The 17,557-nt window shown below is 31.4% G+C and overlaps 2 protein-coding genes across 2 annotated transcripts; one reads left to right on the top strand and one right to left on the bottom strand.

Moving 5' to 3' along the window:
• Nucleotides 1–1,158: 1,158 nt before the first annotated feature.
• LOC101253320 (sulfate transporter 3.1-like) lies at nt 1,159–7,148 on the top strand. Its single transcript, XM_004247543.5, has 12 exons — nt 1,159–1,796; nt 2,184–2,391; nt 3,146–3,317; nt 3,533–3,598; nt 3,719–3,832; nt 4,229–4,345; nt 5,214–5,340; nt 5,675–5,961; nt 6,061–6,251; nt 6,414–6,499; nt 6,612–6,688; nt 6,786–7,148. The coding sequence occupies exons 1-12, from the start codon at nt 1,460–1,462 to the stop codon at nt 6,975–6,977; spliced, it is 1,974 nt and encodes a 657-aa protein (XP_004247591.2). The 5' UTR covers nt 1,159–1,459; the 3' UTR covers nt 6,978–7,148.
• Nucleotides 7,149–7,802: 654 nt separating this feature from the next.
• On the bottom strand, nt 7,803–14,250 carry LOC101253624 (uncharacterized). Its single transcript, XM_004247544.5, has 8 exons — nt 13,638–14,250; nt 11,426–11,519; nt 11,294–11,344; nt 11,043–11,216; nt 10,565–10,744; nt 10,285–10,404; nt 9,068–9,201; nt 7,803–8,268 (listed from the first exon to the last, which is right to left on the bottom strand). The coding sequence occupies exons 1-8, from the start codon at nt 13,775–13,777 to the stop codon at nt 8,205–8,207; spliced, it is 957 nt and encodes a 318-aa protein (XP_004247592.2). The 5' UTR covers nt 13,778–14,250; the 3' UTR covers nt 7,803–8,204.
• Between the last annotated feature and the right edge of the window lie 3,307 nt (nt 14,251–17,557).

Below are 17,557 nucleotides of genomic sequence, written 5' to 3'. Positions count from 1 at the left end.
AAAATCACAGAATTAAACATGCATGTTGACTTTAGGTTAAAAATATATTACTCAATAATTTGACAAAAAATATCAGCATATGTTAGGTTTTAATTGGTATAAAACCTTATTAAACAAACTATATAATTCACAAGTAAATTAAAAGAGTTTGACCACTATAATTAACACTTTTTTGGCCGGTTAAAAGTTCAAATCATCTTTACTAATAAACTAAGCTCAATTTAATCACATACGAATATTATTAAAGATTCGACAAAAAGTTGATATAAAATTCCTAATTTCTTGTATCTTCCTAATTCCCAACACGCTGCCACGTGTCCTATGTGGATCTTTATCAACCAATCACACATGTCCACGTGAGTATTTTTTTTTTTTGAATGGTGAAGTAGGCAACAAGACCTTGAGCTCTAAAAATCTATTTGGTGCCTCATGTAATGAGAGACAATGTGACCTTACACTTAGCTGGAATACCAATAAGATTGTGATTAGTTATGTCGTTTGACTAATCGACACGTGTCACTCAATAAAATAGAATTATCAAAAATATCAAATTTAAATTTTCAATATAGAATGAATTATCTTTATTAGAGAGCGTTTTATTCTATTTCTGAATTTTTTTTGTTGGTAGAGTGACAAATCAATTTCATGGATGAGATGTTTGTATGTGTCCCATCAAAAAATTCTCACCTTTGTGTGTTAGCTCAAAGATTAGTCAATGTCAATCCCCTAACTCTTTTGAGAGGTTATCAATGAAAGTATGGAACCCAAACACACAAAAAGAATACGTAACCAAAAAAAAATATTCTTTAGGTATCACTTTTTGTGGCATTGCTTGACTTGGTCTAATTATGTGAATTAAATTATTTCATTAATAGTAAAAGAAATTTTTTTTTGAAGCTTAGTTATTTTTAATTATAAAAAAAATGACTTTCTTTTTTGGATATATAATTTTTTTTACATTAGTTATTCGCGTTATTATATATTATTTCAAAAAGTACTTATCAATTTACAAAAATTAAATTACAATTGATTTTTTTTTTCAATTTTATCCTTATAGTTAATTCTTTTCTGACAACGTAATTTTTTTTTATAAAGTTCTAGTAAAACTATCCTTCTTGTTTATATATATATACAAAGAGTGTGCATAAAGGGGAAAGTGGATAACGAATATAAAATAAAAAGATTGCTAGAAAGAAAATTATGTCACGTAAATTGAAATAGAAGGATTAATAAGAGTTTTGAAAAAGAGAAAAAGGCACTCCACTTCACTCCAACTTCTCTTGGCTCTCTATATATAGACATCCTCTATAAGTCTCAATATGCATAAGAAATCAAAACCAATTTCTCATTTACATCATCATCTCTTTTTTCTCATTGAATCTCACACATTATAAGTAGTCAAGTTCTTGGTGATTTTAATTAATCATCACTTAAATCTTTCATTAATTAGCATAAAATTATGGGTATTAATGCTGATTTTGATGATCAATATTCCCATCATCATTATCAAAGGGTTGAAATTCCACCACCAAAGCCATTCTTGAAGACACTCAAATCTAATGTGAAAGAAACATTATTTCCTGATGACCCTTTTAGAAAATTCAAAAATCAACCACTTTCCAAAAAAATTTCTTTGGGTTTTAAATATTTCGTACCAATATTAGATTGGGCTCCTCGTTATACACTTCAGTTGTTTAAAGCTGATATTATTGCTGGAATTACAATTGCTAGTCTTGCTGTTCCTCAAGGGATTAGCTATGCTGGCTTGGCTAGCTTGCCTCCTGTTATTGGACTTTGTAAGTTTCTAACTCGTACAATTATAGAAAGACTATTACTGATAGACCATTCATCAAGATATAAATTATTTAAACTTATATGCTGTTGACGTAAAAAAAATTTTACACTATCAGATTAGGTATGCAAGTAAATTTAGTTGACATGACAATGTTACTTAAATTATGGACTTATGATAACTTTACTAGTCATGACATGATGTCTAAGTTACAACATAATATTACTCTCTATATTTCATTAATATGTGTCTTAGTTTGACTGGATTTTCGGACAAGCTAGGACGAGAGAGGTTTTTGAATCTTGTAATTTTAAACTGAAAATGTGTATAATATATTAATTAAAATGTTCTTTTTTATAATTTTGTGATCTTAAATATATGTGACGTGCAGATTCAAGCTTTGTGCCACCATTGATATATGCTATGTTGGGAAGTTCAAAGCATTTGGCTATTGGGAATGTGGCAGTTCCATCACTTCTCATTTCTGCTATGCTTGGGAAAGTTGTTAATCCTCATGAAAATCCAAAGCTTTATCTTCAATTGGTGTTTACTGCTACTTTCTTTGCTGGAGTTTTCCAAGCTTCTTTAGGCTTGTTAAGGTCAGTCCCTTAATATAATTAACTGATAAAAGCGTGTTTTCTCTAACAGATTAAGATTATACTTCTTCCGTCCTATTTTATATGTCATCTTTCGAATTTCAAGAGTCAAACAAGTCTATTTTTGACCGTAAATTTTTCATAGATCTTTTAAATATTTTGAATTATTAATTATTGTGACTCATAGTACTTTTTACGTAGTTTACACATTTATAAATTTATTTCAAAAAAAATTGAAGATTTCATACGTAGATTTCCGATCAAACATAAAAGGTGTCATATAAATTTGGAGAGAAGGAGTAGATGAGATGGTCACTTACTTATACATGACACCAGAGTAGGTAGATGTCCTTAGATCGAATTTCACCGCCACTCATATCAGAAAAAATTTCCACTTAACCATGAAAAAAGAATCAGATCCGTATATGAAAAGCGTGTTAAGAATATAATTAACTAATAAAAGTGTGCTCTACATTTATCTATACATTGAGATAAAAGTTTCTATACTGCACTTTTAAATTTTATTTTAGCCAACTAAAAATTTGGATCTACCTCTCACAATTGCCATGTGATACATACTCAAAAACCTAAGTTGCATGGATTCGTGTCTGATTCTCCGAAAATATATTACTATTAGAAAATCTAATATGATTCCATGTATTTCATAACCTAAGTTGCATGAACTCATTTCTGATTCTTCAAAAATATACTATCTGACATGCGCACGCGTATATTTTTGTCACGATGATATATACAGGCTAGGGTTTATAGTGGATTTTCTATCTCACGCAACTATATTGGGATTCATGAGTGGAGCAGCCACTGTTGTGTGTTTACAACAATTGAAAGGAATACTTGGCCTCCTTCATTTCACACATCAAACTGACATTGTCAGTGTAATGACTTCTATCTTTACCCAAATCCATCAGGTACGTAATATTATTTTCGCTCGATGTCTGGTATTTGCTTTGCGATCCAACTTATTTGTACTTATATCGAGATGTACGACTTCGTTTGAAATCTTCAATGAAAATGAAAGAGTATTTACCACTCTATATCGTCTGCCAACCTCCAATTAAATTTATGGTATTACATTATTTTAGTTTCTAAAATGTTTTTATATTATTATTATTATTTACTACAGTGGAGGTGGGAAAGTGGAGTCCTAGGTTGCTGTTTTCTCTTCTTCCTCTTGCTGACCAGATATTTTGTAAGTAATAATTTATTTATATATATATATATCTATATATATATATATAAATTATTGATTTATATATAATTGCTAATTATATTATCATATTTATATGGATTTACTTATTTTTGTGAGCAGAGCAAAATGAAGCCAAAATTCTTCTGGATAAGTGCTATGGCACCTCTAACATCTGTGATTTTGGGAAGTGTGCTTGTTTATTTCACTCATGCTGAAAAAAATGGTGTTCAAGTGGTAAATATAATTCTCCATATTCCAAATTAATTAAATTTATATTGTATTTATTTGTATTTTCGTTTGTTAAACATTTCTATACATATATCATGAGTCGAGAAATCTATTGAAACCAGTCTAATAGGTCTACATACAATATTTTATCCTCAGATCTTATTTTGTTGGATTACACTTAATTTTTTTTTTATTGTTGTTAAAATTTTATATTATATACATGTGCATAATTATAATTAATGACAAGTGAATTAGTGACTTTCACATGTTGTACGTTTCTTTTGGATGATTAATTATTTAGTGATGGTATATATATATTTTTTTATAATATAAGATAGTACATGAGGCTAATTAATGAGTGAATTAATTTTTTGGAATTTTGTTGGATTTAATTTTTGCCAGATTGGGCACTTGAAAAAGGGGATAAATCCACCATCATATTCTGAACTGGCGTTTAGCTCACAGTATCTTGCAATTGCCATTAAGACTGGAGTTGTCACCAGTATCATCGCCTTGGCGGTAAGTACTGAATTCGAGATCTCAAATTCAGAATTTTAAATTTATAAATTTTGAATCTAAAATAGATCTACATTCGTGACTATTCATATATGTGTATACGTAATATTCAATTAAAAATATCGAATTTAGGTCTCATGAACTCATTCTATCACGAATTCAAAGATATTTGGGGCAGAGGTCTATGAAGAAACAAAAACAATGACATAGTCATGTTTGTTATTTTATCGTATACAACTATGGTGATTCGTTGACTTTTATTTCTAAATTATGTCATCGATATTTATAATCTTAAAAATAAAACAGATATATACAACTAGTAAAGTTGCACACTTGTAACTCCCATGTTTTCCGCAAAGGTACTTAAAAAAACAATAGTACAACATTTTAATTGTTCAATACCAATTTGCATTATTTATTTTTATTAGGACAAATTACATAAATACACACTTTTTATCTCCTATTATTTTTAATAATCTTTAAAATTTCTTATTTCTTTAATGTATTTGAGCTAGTTTTTAATGTATCCGAGCTACATATTAATGCATCTAAGTTAGTTTTTTAATGTATCTGAGCTATATATTAATGTATCTGAGCTAGTTTTTAATGTATCTGAGCTACATATTAATGTATATTAATGTGTCTGAGCTAGTTTTTTAATGTATTCGAGCCAGTATTTATTGTATCTAAGCTACATATTATGTATCCGAGCTTTAATTATTGTATCTGGGTTTTTTAATTTTTAAAGAATTAATGTAATTAGAAACTTATTAGGGATAAATTGTAATTTTAAATTAAAATGATGTGATTTATGTAATTTAAGCTTATTAAAACTAGTGTCTAATGAGATTATTATTTTTAAATTTTACAGGAAGGAATAGCAGTTGGAAGGAGTTTTGCTATAATTGAAAACTATGATATTGATGGAAACAAAGAAATGATTGCTTTTGGGCTTATGAATATTGTTGGTTCTTGCACCTCTTGTTACTTAACCACAGGTAGGCCCAATCCAAACTATTCAAGCCCAATTATTTCCATAATCAGGCCCATCAACAAATTTCCCCTATTGCCCTCATTAACTAGGATACGGTATCGTTGGTGTATAATCAGTGTATATATATAACGCAAGTTATACAGTTATTATACATTGATTATATGTTGTATATTAGCTCATTGATTAAAGATGAGTAACAACAATATCCAAAAAAATTTCAATTGCAATAAGCAAACTAAACTTTTTTCATTAATCGAATTACATATTCATATCCATAATAAAAGAATTTTAGTATATAGTCCGATTTTTCGCTTAATTTCCCCCTCTTTTTTTTTCAGGACCATTTTCGCGAACCGCGGTAAATTACAATGCAGGATGTAAAACAACAGTGTCCAACATAGTAATGTCAATAGCTGTGATGATAACATTGTTGTTACTCACACCATTATTTCATTACACACCCCTTGTTGTTCTTTCCTCCATTATAATTTCAGCTATGCTTGGTATAATCGACTATAATTCTGCTATCCAATTATGGAAAGTTGATAAATACGATTTCTTCGTGTGTATTAGCTCATATATTGGAGTAGTCTTTGGTAGCGTTGAAGTTGGCCTCATAGTCGCGGTAAGTAATTATCTTTTAAGTTACCTGATTAAGACGATACATCGAAAAATTGAGTTTACACTAATGTTAACTATGTTTTTTTTTTAATGTGTGACTTAGGTGGCAATGTCATTACTTAGGATACTTTTATTTGTAGCAAGGCCTAAAACATTTGTTTTAGGTAAAATACCTAATTCAATGACATATAGAAATATTGAACAATATTCAACAGCAAGCAGTGTTCCAGGAGTTCTCATCATACACATTGATTCCCCAATTTATTTTGCTAATGCAAGTTATTTAAGGGAAAGGTAACGATAACGGAGAAATAACGTTCACTGATCACTTTTACTTTATTTCTTAAAAAAAAAATAGTTATTATCGTGGAGTTTCAAAGTTTTACTGATGAATTTTATTCTGTATTATAACGTGCTAGTTACTTAACTATGGGTTGTTGGAATTAATATCTTTAGGATATCAAGATGGATAGATGAAGAAGAGGAAAAGCAAAGGACATCAACAGAAATTGAGCTACAATTTGTCATATTGGATATGAGTGGTAATTAATTAATTAGTGTTAATTGAAGATTAAAAAAGATTGTTATTATTAAATGTTAATTTGATTTTTTTTTAATCAAAATCTTGTGGTGACATTAATTCTATTAATGTAGCTGTTGGAAACATTGATACAAGTGGAATTAGTATGCTTGAGGAAGTGAAAAGAAATGCAGATAGACGATGCCTTAAGGTACAAACTAGAAATATACATTTCTTTCGATCGAAAAATTATATTGTCTATTTTTTTAATTTTCGTAGTAATAATTCTGACTCCGTTACTGGTTTAGGTTTTATTGGCAAATCCTGGTGGGGAAGTGATGAAGAAGTTGGACAAATCCAATTACATAGACAAGATTGGGAAAGAATGGATTTATTTAACAATTGGTGAAGCAGTAAATGCATGCAATTATATTCTTCATAATTGCAAGTTCCAATCAAAGAGAATTGATTCTTCAGTAACTCCAGATGATAGTGTATAAATGATTAATCAGATTAATGATGGTCATTAAAATAATCCAAGTGTATTAGTATTAAGTAATTTTACTTTTACAGTTTCACTAAGTGAAACATATAAGTAGCTTGTTTATTTACCCTAAAATGCAATTTTGTAAGATTTCATGTGTTTTAAGTTATTGGAAGTTACTTTATTATCTCAGTGCTCTACTATAGTACTTCTCTTGCGAAGATGTTTCCAACAAAAATATTTTATTTTGTTCGTAAAAAAAGATATTATCCTAAAAGCGTTTGTATATAATCTGATGATACAGTAAGAGGTGAGGATAAAGGATAAGGATGTGATGGCAGCGGCGAGCTCAGGTGTGTTGAAGGGTGGGATCGACGCTATTAATTTGTAGGAAAAAGATATTTTTCGAAAAAATTTTGATCAATCAAATTTTCCACCGAACGAACTATGAAGTAGTATAGTCAAGGGTTGTGCACAAACACTAGCAGACAAAACATCCCGTCATAGGGTTTGGGAAATGATCACACCACAAAAGGGGTGTAACATAAGCAGTCTTCCCTGACGCAACCATTGGCGTTTGATTGCATGATTTGAACACATAACCTATAGGTTACGAGGAGATAAGTTTATCGTTGCTCCAGGGGTGTAAAGCACTTGGAGTAAACTAAAGAAAACTTTTCTACTAGGGAATAGAAGTATACACAAAAGTTGAACCAAATATATATATACTAAGATATGAGATGCCAAAAATACATCCAACAAAGGGCAAGTTAAAAAGGGAGTGGATAACAGTGATGAAAATTGCAAAACAAACTCCAATACACTTTCAGGTAGAGAGAAGTCAAGGTAAAAACAGCAACATTGCTTCTAGCCGCGCAAATTTACAAGAGTTCCAATCCGAAAACGATTGAAAAAATGACTTCTAAGAAAACTCACTGCCAGATCAAAACAGCCAACAACAGAGTGAAAGTAAAATGAAAATACAGAGGGTTACGGGACACCCGGAAATTCTAATTTACTATAGGAAAACTTCAAAGGATTTTGATATCTTGACAGCTAACGTAACCTACCTCACCAATATGAGAGAACTGTGGGAGTTTGACAGCATCCTACATGTTGCGCTAATCCAATAAAAATATGTGATGTACCGTTCGTGCTTTTCCTCGTAGTTAACAGGCCCATTTTCTCCCCAACACAATCCCACAAAGAGCTAACCCAAGATATGGAACTGCATCTATCTCAACTATTCTTGCTTGAATACACGCGGGAGGATTTCATGTGCACTAATATCCAAAGGCACTGGATCCCTGAAAATTAAAGATGGGGTTGGTTAATCCAGGGTCATCACCAAGTACAGGAAGAAGGAAATGATGCCTCGAATTGAATTGCCATACTTGCGTACATTCCTTTAGAAAATTAAGTATGTGTACTTAAATAACATACAATCAGCTCTAATTGTTTGCCAAGCACAATTATGCTAAAAGATCTAATTACTCAAAATGATATTATCTGTTAATTTCTTCATGGAAAGAAGATGCTGCCACTTGTACATATTTTCCACAGTTTGTTTTAAACCTGGATACTATATTTAACAAGTCCTAATTGATAATGTGCTTCTTGCACACGAAGCAAAAGATTAAATGTCTTCAAAAGCATTAACTTCCTCAACTCATGTATAAAGTTGAAATCCTCAGCCACCAAGTGGCGAAAGAAATATGGAAAAGTTCAAAGGATGGTTCCCCAAGTTAAACAGATGTTTGCAGGCAACAGGTGAAAGGAAATCAAGAAATGCACATTCAGTTGAATTGTGCATTTGTTTTATCTAATTTCTTACGTGTCAAGAGATTAGCCCATACTTGATGTACATGACCATAAAAATCATAAGCTATTATCCTTTTGCATTTGATAAAAGCTGGTATGCTTGAGACGTATATCGAAGTCACACGTTCAAATATGCTATGTATTTTATCCATTAAAGCAAATAATTGCATTTGTAATGCATTTTATTAAAATAGATAAGGTGCATACACAAATGCATGCCTGTGACATCCAAAAAAAATCACTTTCTGTGTAAGCTGTGTTATTGCTAAGACAAAGGGAGCAGACCTGCATAATGTTTTGCCTTTCTCAGTGGAGCTAGGGATAAACCACAACTTCCGCACTAGAGGAGATTCAAATTGGACGAAAATTCCATCATTTTGACCATGCTTCCACTTTCTTGATCCTTGACCTTTCCAAACCTGACAGATCACATCAGTGAGGGTCAAAAATCGTCAAAGAATAGATCAATTGCAAAAACTGCATATATAAAAACAATGCTGTCTTTGATTCACACCAGACACTAACATGATACTAAACCATCAATGGTCAAGATCACCATTACCACTCTACCAAAGATACAAGTCAAGTTCATCCTTGATTTCAACTTCCTTTGGCTTGTGTTTGTCTGAACCAAGCTAAGTGAGCTAAAAGCTAAAGTGAATCATTTTTGGCATCTTTTTCTTTGCTTTGATCGTGACTTACTACGATGCTAATAGAACAAAGCACAAATTAAATGCAAATCTACAAGTATCGATGCTAATTGAATTAAAATGCAAACCTACAAAGGTCAGGGCATTTTAATCAGATTAAGTTGTAGAATGGGAGTATAGAACCAACTCCAGTATTCATAGAGCATAGACAAATCAGATGACACAATTACAGTAAAAGGCAGCCCGGAGCACGAACCATCCCGCGTCGGCAGGGTCCAAGAAAGGGCCGAACCCCAAGGGATATGATGTATACACCTTCCCCGATGCAAGCCTTAATGGCTGCTTCCCCGGCTCAAACCCGTGACTAGGTCACACGAAGACAACTTTACTATTGCTCCAAGGTTCCCCTTCAGTTGACACAAATATAGTCACTAACAGATTATTATCTTCACATGATAAGACTTCTAAGTTCTAACAGCCTATTATGCTTCTTATAGATACACAGAGATCAAATATTGGTTAATTTGGAATAAGATTAAGCTAATAACCTCTTGTTTTAATAATTATGGTGTCTAGACTAATTTGTATACAGCTAAAAGTGTGTGAATCCATATGAAAAACTGCTTAAAGAGGTTATCTGTGTTCTTAGAAACAATATTGACTCTTGATTGCAGAATCTCAAAATCTGTATGCGACTTTCGTGTTTTTATCACAAATTGAAGAAAGTGAGTTGAAAGAAAGCAAAAACTTTAATCTTTTTCTATTTGTGTGTGTGTGTGTGTGTTTTTTTTTTTTTTTTGGGGGGGGGGGGGGGGGGGCTCTTCTGGAAGAGTATTCAGTGATTGAATTTACCTGTGGATAAGATATGATACTTTTTGGTGTCACTAAACACGCAGCTTGAGCGAAAGAATCTTCAGCATACTGTCGAAGAAATGCAAAACAATTGCTGTGCGTATGGGGTGACTCAAAAGCCTAGCACATGAATAAAAGTACACAATTAGATAGTATATGTTATATCCAACTGCAGTTGACAATGTACCTATAACTCACAAATTCAATTCAGACATATAGGAAGAAGGCTGAAATCCATGGGAAAATGCATGAGGAGAATTTTTGGAAGTAGTTGTAACACCTTATCTATATTAACAGCTGGAGCGTACTTTTCCGTGTCTGTCTTCTCCTTGTTCAGAAGGAAATAAACTCTAGGATCCACTTTTGAAGTTTCATGCCATGACTTAACTGCACCCTCTACTGTTTCAACATGGAATGAGAAAAACTCTTTCCAGCCATCTTCAGCTCCATATTTTTCAGACTGCAAAAGGAGGATCAAGCTTAGTACATCTCATGCGGGAACTTCCTGGAAAGACATTTTCCAGAAATTAGATTTAGGGCTATATCACACAGCTGGTGATGCAACAAGTATCTTACCTACATGAGGAGATATGTTATATTTCACAGTTTGCATGAATAAAAAGTACTACTGACCAAAACCATATTAAAAATTCAACCCACAATCATAGAGAAAAAAAAATTAAAGCTCCAGGGACGACCAAATACATTAACATTTCAATACAGATATGTCTCTCGAAATATATTCAGAAGACACTGACCAGTTCAGATTTCAACGCATAAAAATGTTTTGCCATGTCAATATTGGTTCTCATGTTCTCCAGTTCTTCAGTGCGCTTCTTATCTTTAGCCAACTGCGTAAGTGTCTTTATCTTCTTGGATACTTCCGAACTTTGAGGGTTGTATTTTGATGCAATCCGGAAAGCAGCCAAGGCCTACATCACAATAACATATATTAAAACCAGAACATAAGAAAGTTATCCAATAAATAAGAGGAAACATTTATACATACATCCTCGTATCGTTCCATAGCCTCTAGTATGCATCCTTTCCTGAAATAACCCTACATGTACAATTGAGTAATTTTACAAGCAGAAAATCTTTGCTCTGATAACAAGAAGTACACGCATATTCTGGAGCATACCTTTTCCCACTCTGGTTTCAGATTGATCGTCATCTCGGCATCAGCAAGTGCTTTGCTAAGTTTAACCAGATGCAAAAATGCTGCAGCGCGATTGCTGTACATAGTTGAAGAAAGAGAAAAGTATACAAGGAACAATAGTCAGTTTCACAAGCTAGATATAACGATAGAATAAGAAAATTAGGACTACTTTAAGGGGCCACTTATGTATTTGGATATGTGTGTGTATTACTTTTCTGGTTCTTTATAAGCAATTATCAACAGAAGGAGGATCCTAAAATTGTCGTAAAGGAAGCATTAATGAAAAGTATACTGCAAACTTTAATATTTATCAAATTAATGAATGTAGAATACAAACAAATAGTTGTACTATTGCCCTGATTGGAGGTCCTAGCCTAGAATCTTGTCCACCAAAAATGGCGTACAATCAATTAATTTTTTATGAAACAAGAATCAATGAGTAATATCTTCTATGAAAAAGAAAATAGATACAATCAATCCACATATTGCACATCTATAACAGTATATTTTCGCGAGTATTAAGAATCAATGAATAATATTTTCTATGAAAAAGAAAATAGATACAATCAATTTATATATTGCACATCTATAATAATTAGCTGGCAAGTGTGAAATAGACCTCAAAACTTTCTAATAAAAGCTAAGTTGCTCAGACTCTCTAAAAATGTTGCGGCACCTGTGTCAGATCCTTCAAAAATACACTATTTTTGGAGGATCTGACATGCACCCGTCGGCATTTTTGAAGAGTCCAAGCAACATGGAATAGAAGACTTCAAGGAGGGGAGAATCAATGTTATTAATAGCCATTGTTAAGCTAAGCGAGAAGCTATCCCTTCAAGGGCAAAGCAAATGCACTTATAAGAAGAGTACATGTCAAACAATGACACAAAGTGATCCCAACAAGAAGCAGTTGGTTCTTTAAATCTCAATTCTTGAGAAATGGATCAATATCTGTATTACTGAATATTGGATACTAATTAGTTAGGTTAATTATTCATATATAGTTGATACTTATTGTCTTCCAAAAATTGTCCGCTTCATTTCTAGAAGTTTGCGCTTTTAGTTATCATTTTTTGCTTCAAGCCCCATAGATCTTGTCGCTTTTCGCTTTTAAAGGCACTAGGAAAGTGACGACGAATGCCTCACAATTTAAATGTGTTCTCTAAAATCTGAAACATCTTAATAGTAAGAAAAATATACTAATATGGTTAACAACTAAGTCATTTCTACGTGTAGTGGTTTCTAGGTTCTCTCTTCTTTTGTTTTTAATAGAAAGGGAAATGGGGGAGGAGATTACAAGGTGGGGCATCGAACCCTCACCAATAAGGTGAAAGTTCAGTACCAACTGAGCTGCTAAGATTCTCCGGTTTACTAGGTTCTCAATTGAACAAAAGCCAACACATAACTAACCACAAATTCCATACATTTCTTTACACGTAAAATTCCTTTTCTGCCAAATGTAAGATTTACTTTGACAGTAACTCTGTTTAGACCAATAATTTTCATTTATTTTTCAAATAATTAGATAGTCCCCTAACTTCTTGAAGTTAATTAGCTGCATTTTGAACATAACTTAGGAGTCCATTAACAATTCTATTGTAGAAAAACGATCAATCAACATAGACATATTAGTAGATAAAAACAAATACAGGCAATGGCACCCCAACAATCTCGTCATGGATAGACAGAAGAAAAGGAGAAGACGAAGTACGCCAAAAAGGGAATGAAATAGGTTGCTTTTAGCAATTGCAATTGCTTATTTGGTAAGGATTACCAGCCTGAGATAAAAAGACTAGTCCAGCCTATGGTTACGTGTCCATTAAGAGCTATACCTAGAATCGAGCTAACTGCATAGGCAGAGGGGAAACTTTCCTTTAAAAAGAAAAACTAAAAGTAATTAACGGCATTGGAAACGACAAATCATATTATAAAAGGACAGATCATATTACAAAAGGAGAAAAGAATGAGTAGCCAACCACAAAATCCAAAAGCAGGATAGACACAATTGAAATAGAACCAACCACAAAGTCACAGGCAAGATGAAATGCATACTAAATACTATAACATCAATTTTGAGTAGCCAACAATTACATACAAGTGATATGACAAACTTTTCAGCACAAAATGAACAAACCCCACAAGCCAAGATTACATCTTTGACAGAAAAAAATGCATCTAGGAAGTGAATACATACCTGTAAAGAGTGGCGTTTGATGGGTCTTTCTTGATGGCTTGAGTGTACAAAGCTGCCGCTTTGAGATAATTCCCAGCTTTGAAGAATTCATTTCCCTGATCTTTCAGTGATGTCTCTGCTTTTGCATCTGATTCTCCCATCTTCTCTATCACAGCAATTTGCTTCTTGGCTATGGAGGTTTTTTGGGTTTACTAGGGTTTTCTCAGATCTTTGTTGCTCTGTTCTACTTCAACATGTTTGTTCTAAATTTTGCTCCCTTAATTTTGCCACATTTCCAATTTTGGGCCCCACTCAACAATTGCCGTTCCTTTTTATATGTCATTCATTTTTATAAATATTGATTCATAATGTTTGTACGTCTTGAAATTATATATTTCATCAACTTAGAAAAGCTAAGCAAATGATTTATGTTCACTGATTAAATTAATTTATCAAATAAAATTAATTTATATTTATTGATTGAAAACTTGAGTTTCAAAAGTTAAATAAGGATAAAATAATAAATTTACTTAGTTTCTTAATCCACGTGAAATCCAAAATGATAACATATAAATAGCAATAGAGAAAATATTAAATGAACTTAATATGTATGTCATAAAAAAAAAAAAAAGATTGTACTGGTAGAAGCACTAGAGTAGATACAATATAAGAGTTATCCATAAAGTTTAACAAATTATTACTCAAAAACTATACCTTTAGTAAAAAAAAATTCCTAATTTTCCTACTTTAAAACTTGAAATAAATAAAACAATCTAGAATTTGTCTAAAAAATTCCTAATTTTCCTTCTTTCTTCTTATCCATTGTTGCATCCTCGGCTCCTTGTCCTTGTGTTTGGATTTAACATCTATGAGTGAGTATAGTTGAAATTGTTTGAAAACATTTGGAAAATGCCATAAATAAAAGATTAGAAATGATTTGAACTTTTTTAAAAATAAAAATTATATCTAAATGTGTTTGACACACATATATATCATGTTGTATATTTTGTAAATAATACAAAAAAAATCTTGGTAACAATTATAAGATGTGTATATCATATGTATATTGTGTGTATGAGTATATATCACACATAAAATTTCATGAATTTATATTAGTATACATGATATATATGAGATAAACGGATATACAATTATATATATAATGATATTCATTGGGATACATGGATTCCACTATCATGTGTGCATTTGAGATGGAGTTGTCTTCAAATTCGAGTTTTTAGTCCGTACTGTATGTCAAATCCTCCATTAATCATCTAGAAATATATTCAAAATCCTTTTAAGATATTTCTAACAAAACTTGATACATCCATTGGGACTAATTATAACTAAACATAACAAAAATAAATTGAAATCAAATTTTAATCGTTAATACTGATATTTTTTAATCTTTATCTTCAAATATTCGATGATGATCTTAAAAAGAAATTGACATTGCAACATGAAATTGATGAAAAACTAAAGAAATCTTAGATGAAAAAAAGAAAGTAGAGAGATTCGGGAGAAAATATTGATAATTTCTAACAAAAATATTTATCTTTTATTTTTTATTTAAATTTTCAATTGTTAAATTTAAATGCCAATCCTAGATTTTTTATTTGAATGACAATATTATTTTAATTATTACCAGTCAATCTTGCTTACATGGACTTTCAACATTTTTAATTGTCAATTTTATTGTAAATTTGAATTAACTAGTTATTTCTAATCAGCTTATATCATTTACGAATTTAATTAAAAAGCGATGAAAAAAATGGATCGAGAAGATACCCTTCAAGATTACTTGAAAGCTTAGGAAGAACACAAGTGGAAAATATCATTGGGTTTGACTTTAAAAGGCATAGGTCGAGATTATCTTATTGATGAGTTTTCTTATGTTAGTAAAATTAATTATTGTAGGTCATACTTCATTTAAATAAGGGATAATGCACAAGTACCCCTCAATCTATGCCCGAAATTCCAGAGACACACTTATACTATACTAAGGTCCTATTACCCCTGAACTTATTTTGTAAGTAATTTTCTACCCCTTTTTAGCCTACGTGGCACTGGTTTGGAAAAAAAGTCAACTATCGTTGGGCCCACAAGATAGTGCCACATAGGCCGCAAAGGGGTAAAAAATTATTAATAAAATAAGTTCAGGGTAATAGGACTTTAGTATAGTATAAGTGTGTTTCTGAGATTTCGGGCATAGGTTGAGAGGGTACTTGGACATTATCCCTTTAAATAATGTTAAATTTAACTAGAAAAAAGATAAAAATGTGTATAATCACATGAAATTTTCTAACTCCACATAAAAGGGAAATCTTATGTTCTAATGAAAGTAAGCGTGTTATAAATTATTCAAAAATCGAAGTTAATTTACATAAAAAGCTATTATATCTAAATTATATGCTTCTCGTTTGAAATAGTTTTAGCTTTATAAATTGTCCTACCTGTTATTTAATGTGGCTCTAGTTAAAAAAAATAACGTAGAATTATTATTAATTATATAAATTTTTCCTAAAAGTCGAAATCTCTTATTAAGTGGTCTTTAGGAAAACTAATACTAGCTCGAAATTCAGTAAGAAAAGAGATATTATAAGTAACAATAGCACATAAGTTGTCAGATAGATGATAGGGATCCTTAGATTTGTTTGAATTAAGCGTCGATGCATGTTATAATACGGAGCGTTCTTAGTCATTAACAAATGACAGAGAGTCAAAAGACATATTCTATATGAGTATTGGACATCAGATTAAAAAAATAAAAAATAAATAATCATACAATTTTTTGTTAACTACATAATTAGGTTTGTGTGGTTGGCTAAACAATCTAACAAATGTTCCCCCAAAACTATATATTGGAAGTTGGAGTGTTAACATAAATAAAGATTTATTTGATCATGTAGGAACTAAAGCCCAAATCATTGTTTTGTAGTATATAATGCATATTAATTGGTTGAACAACCTTATTCTAAAGCTTCACAACTTGCCCTATATTATTGATATAATTATATCAAAGCTTATTCTCTGACATAACAAGAAAAATATTTTTTTAAATTGAGTTCTTATTTAATACTATTTTTCCCCCCACTAATATATATCACAACTTGATTACTAATAATTAATAAAACAAAGACCATCATGTCATGTAAAATTTCTCCAGTACTGTTGTTGTTTCTTCTTCTAGAAGAGACATTAGTTTTGAAAATTAAGCTTCAAATTGACCTAAAATATTATGAATATAAACCTTAGGTTTCAAATTTCAAGAAAATAACATATTCGTTCCATGCAGTGTTTTGTTTTCTTCTCTTGGAATAGTTCATCAGAGTTCATGTGCTTATACACCTCAACAAAATAGTGTTGTTGAAAGAAAGCATAGACACATATTAAATGTAGCCAGAGCACTAAAGTTTCACAGTGAAATTCCTATCAGATTTTGGGGAAATTGTGTTAAAACTGCAGCTTATCTGATAAACAGAATGCCTACAACTGTATTACAAGGAAGTCACCATATGAACTTCTTTATAAATGAGCACCTAATCTAGAACATTTGAGGGTGTTTGGATGTTTATGTTTTGTATCAGTTTTGCCAAGAAGAGATAAATTTGCTCCAAGAGCAACAAGATCAGTCTTCATTGGGTACTCAGATACACAAAAAGGATATAAAGTCATGGATTTGGAGACTCATGTCATATCAGTGAGCAGGGAAATTACATTCATGGAAGATTCATTTCCTTTCAAAGATGTTATCACAGAAGAAGTATCATCTGCTCCCATACAAATGGACATGTTTGATCATGCAGATGATAATATACCTTCAAATTCTGTAGATTCTATTGAAGATCATGTTGAGGAGATCAATCTTATACAATCAGAAGTTGATGCTTCTTTAGAGAGTAATCTGTTGGAGCCACAACATAGTGAAATCACAAGTGATG

This window comes from Solanum lycopersicum, chromosome 9, assembly GCF_036512215.1.
Source record: "Solanum lycopersicum chromosome 9, SLM_r2.1".
In the NCBI taxonomy this organism is placed as follows: Eukaryota; Viridiplantae; Streptophyta; class Magnoliopsida; order Solanales; family Solanaceae; genus Solanum; species Solanum lycopersicum.
This window is presented reverse-complemented; position numbering and strand designations above follow the sequence as displayed.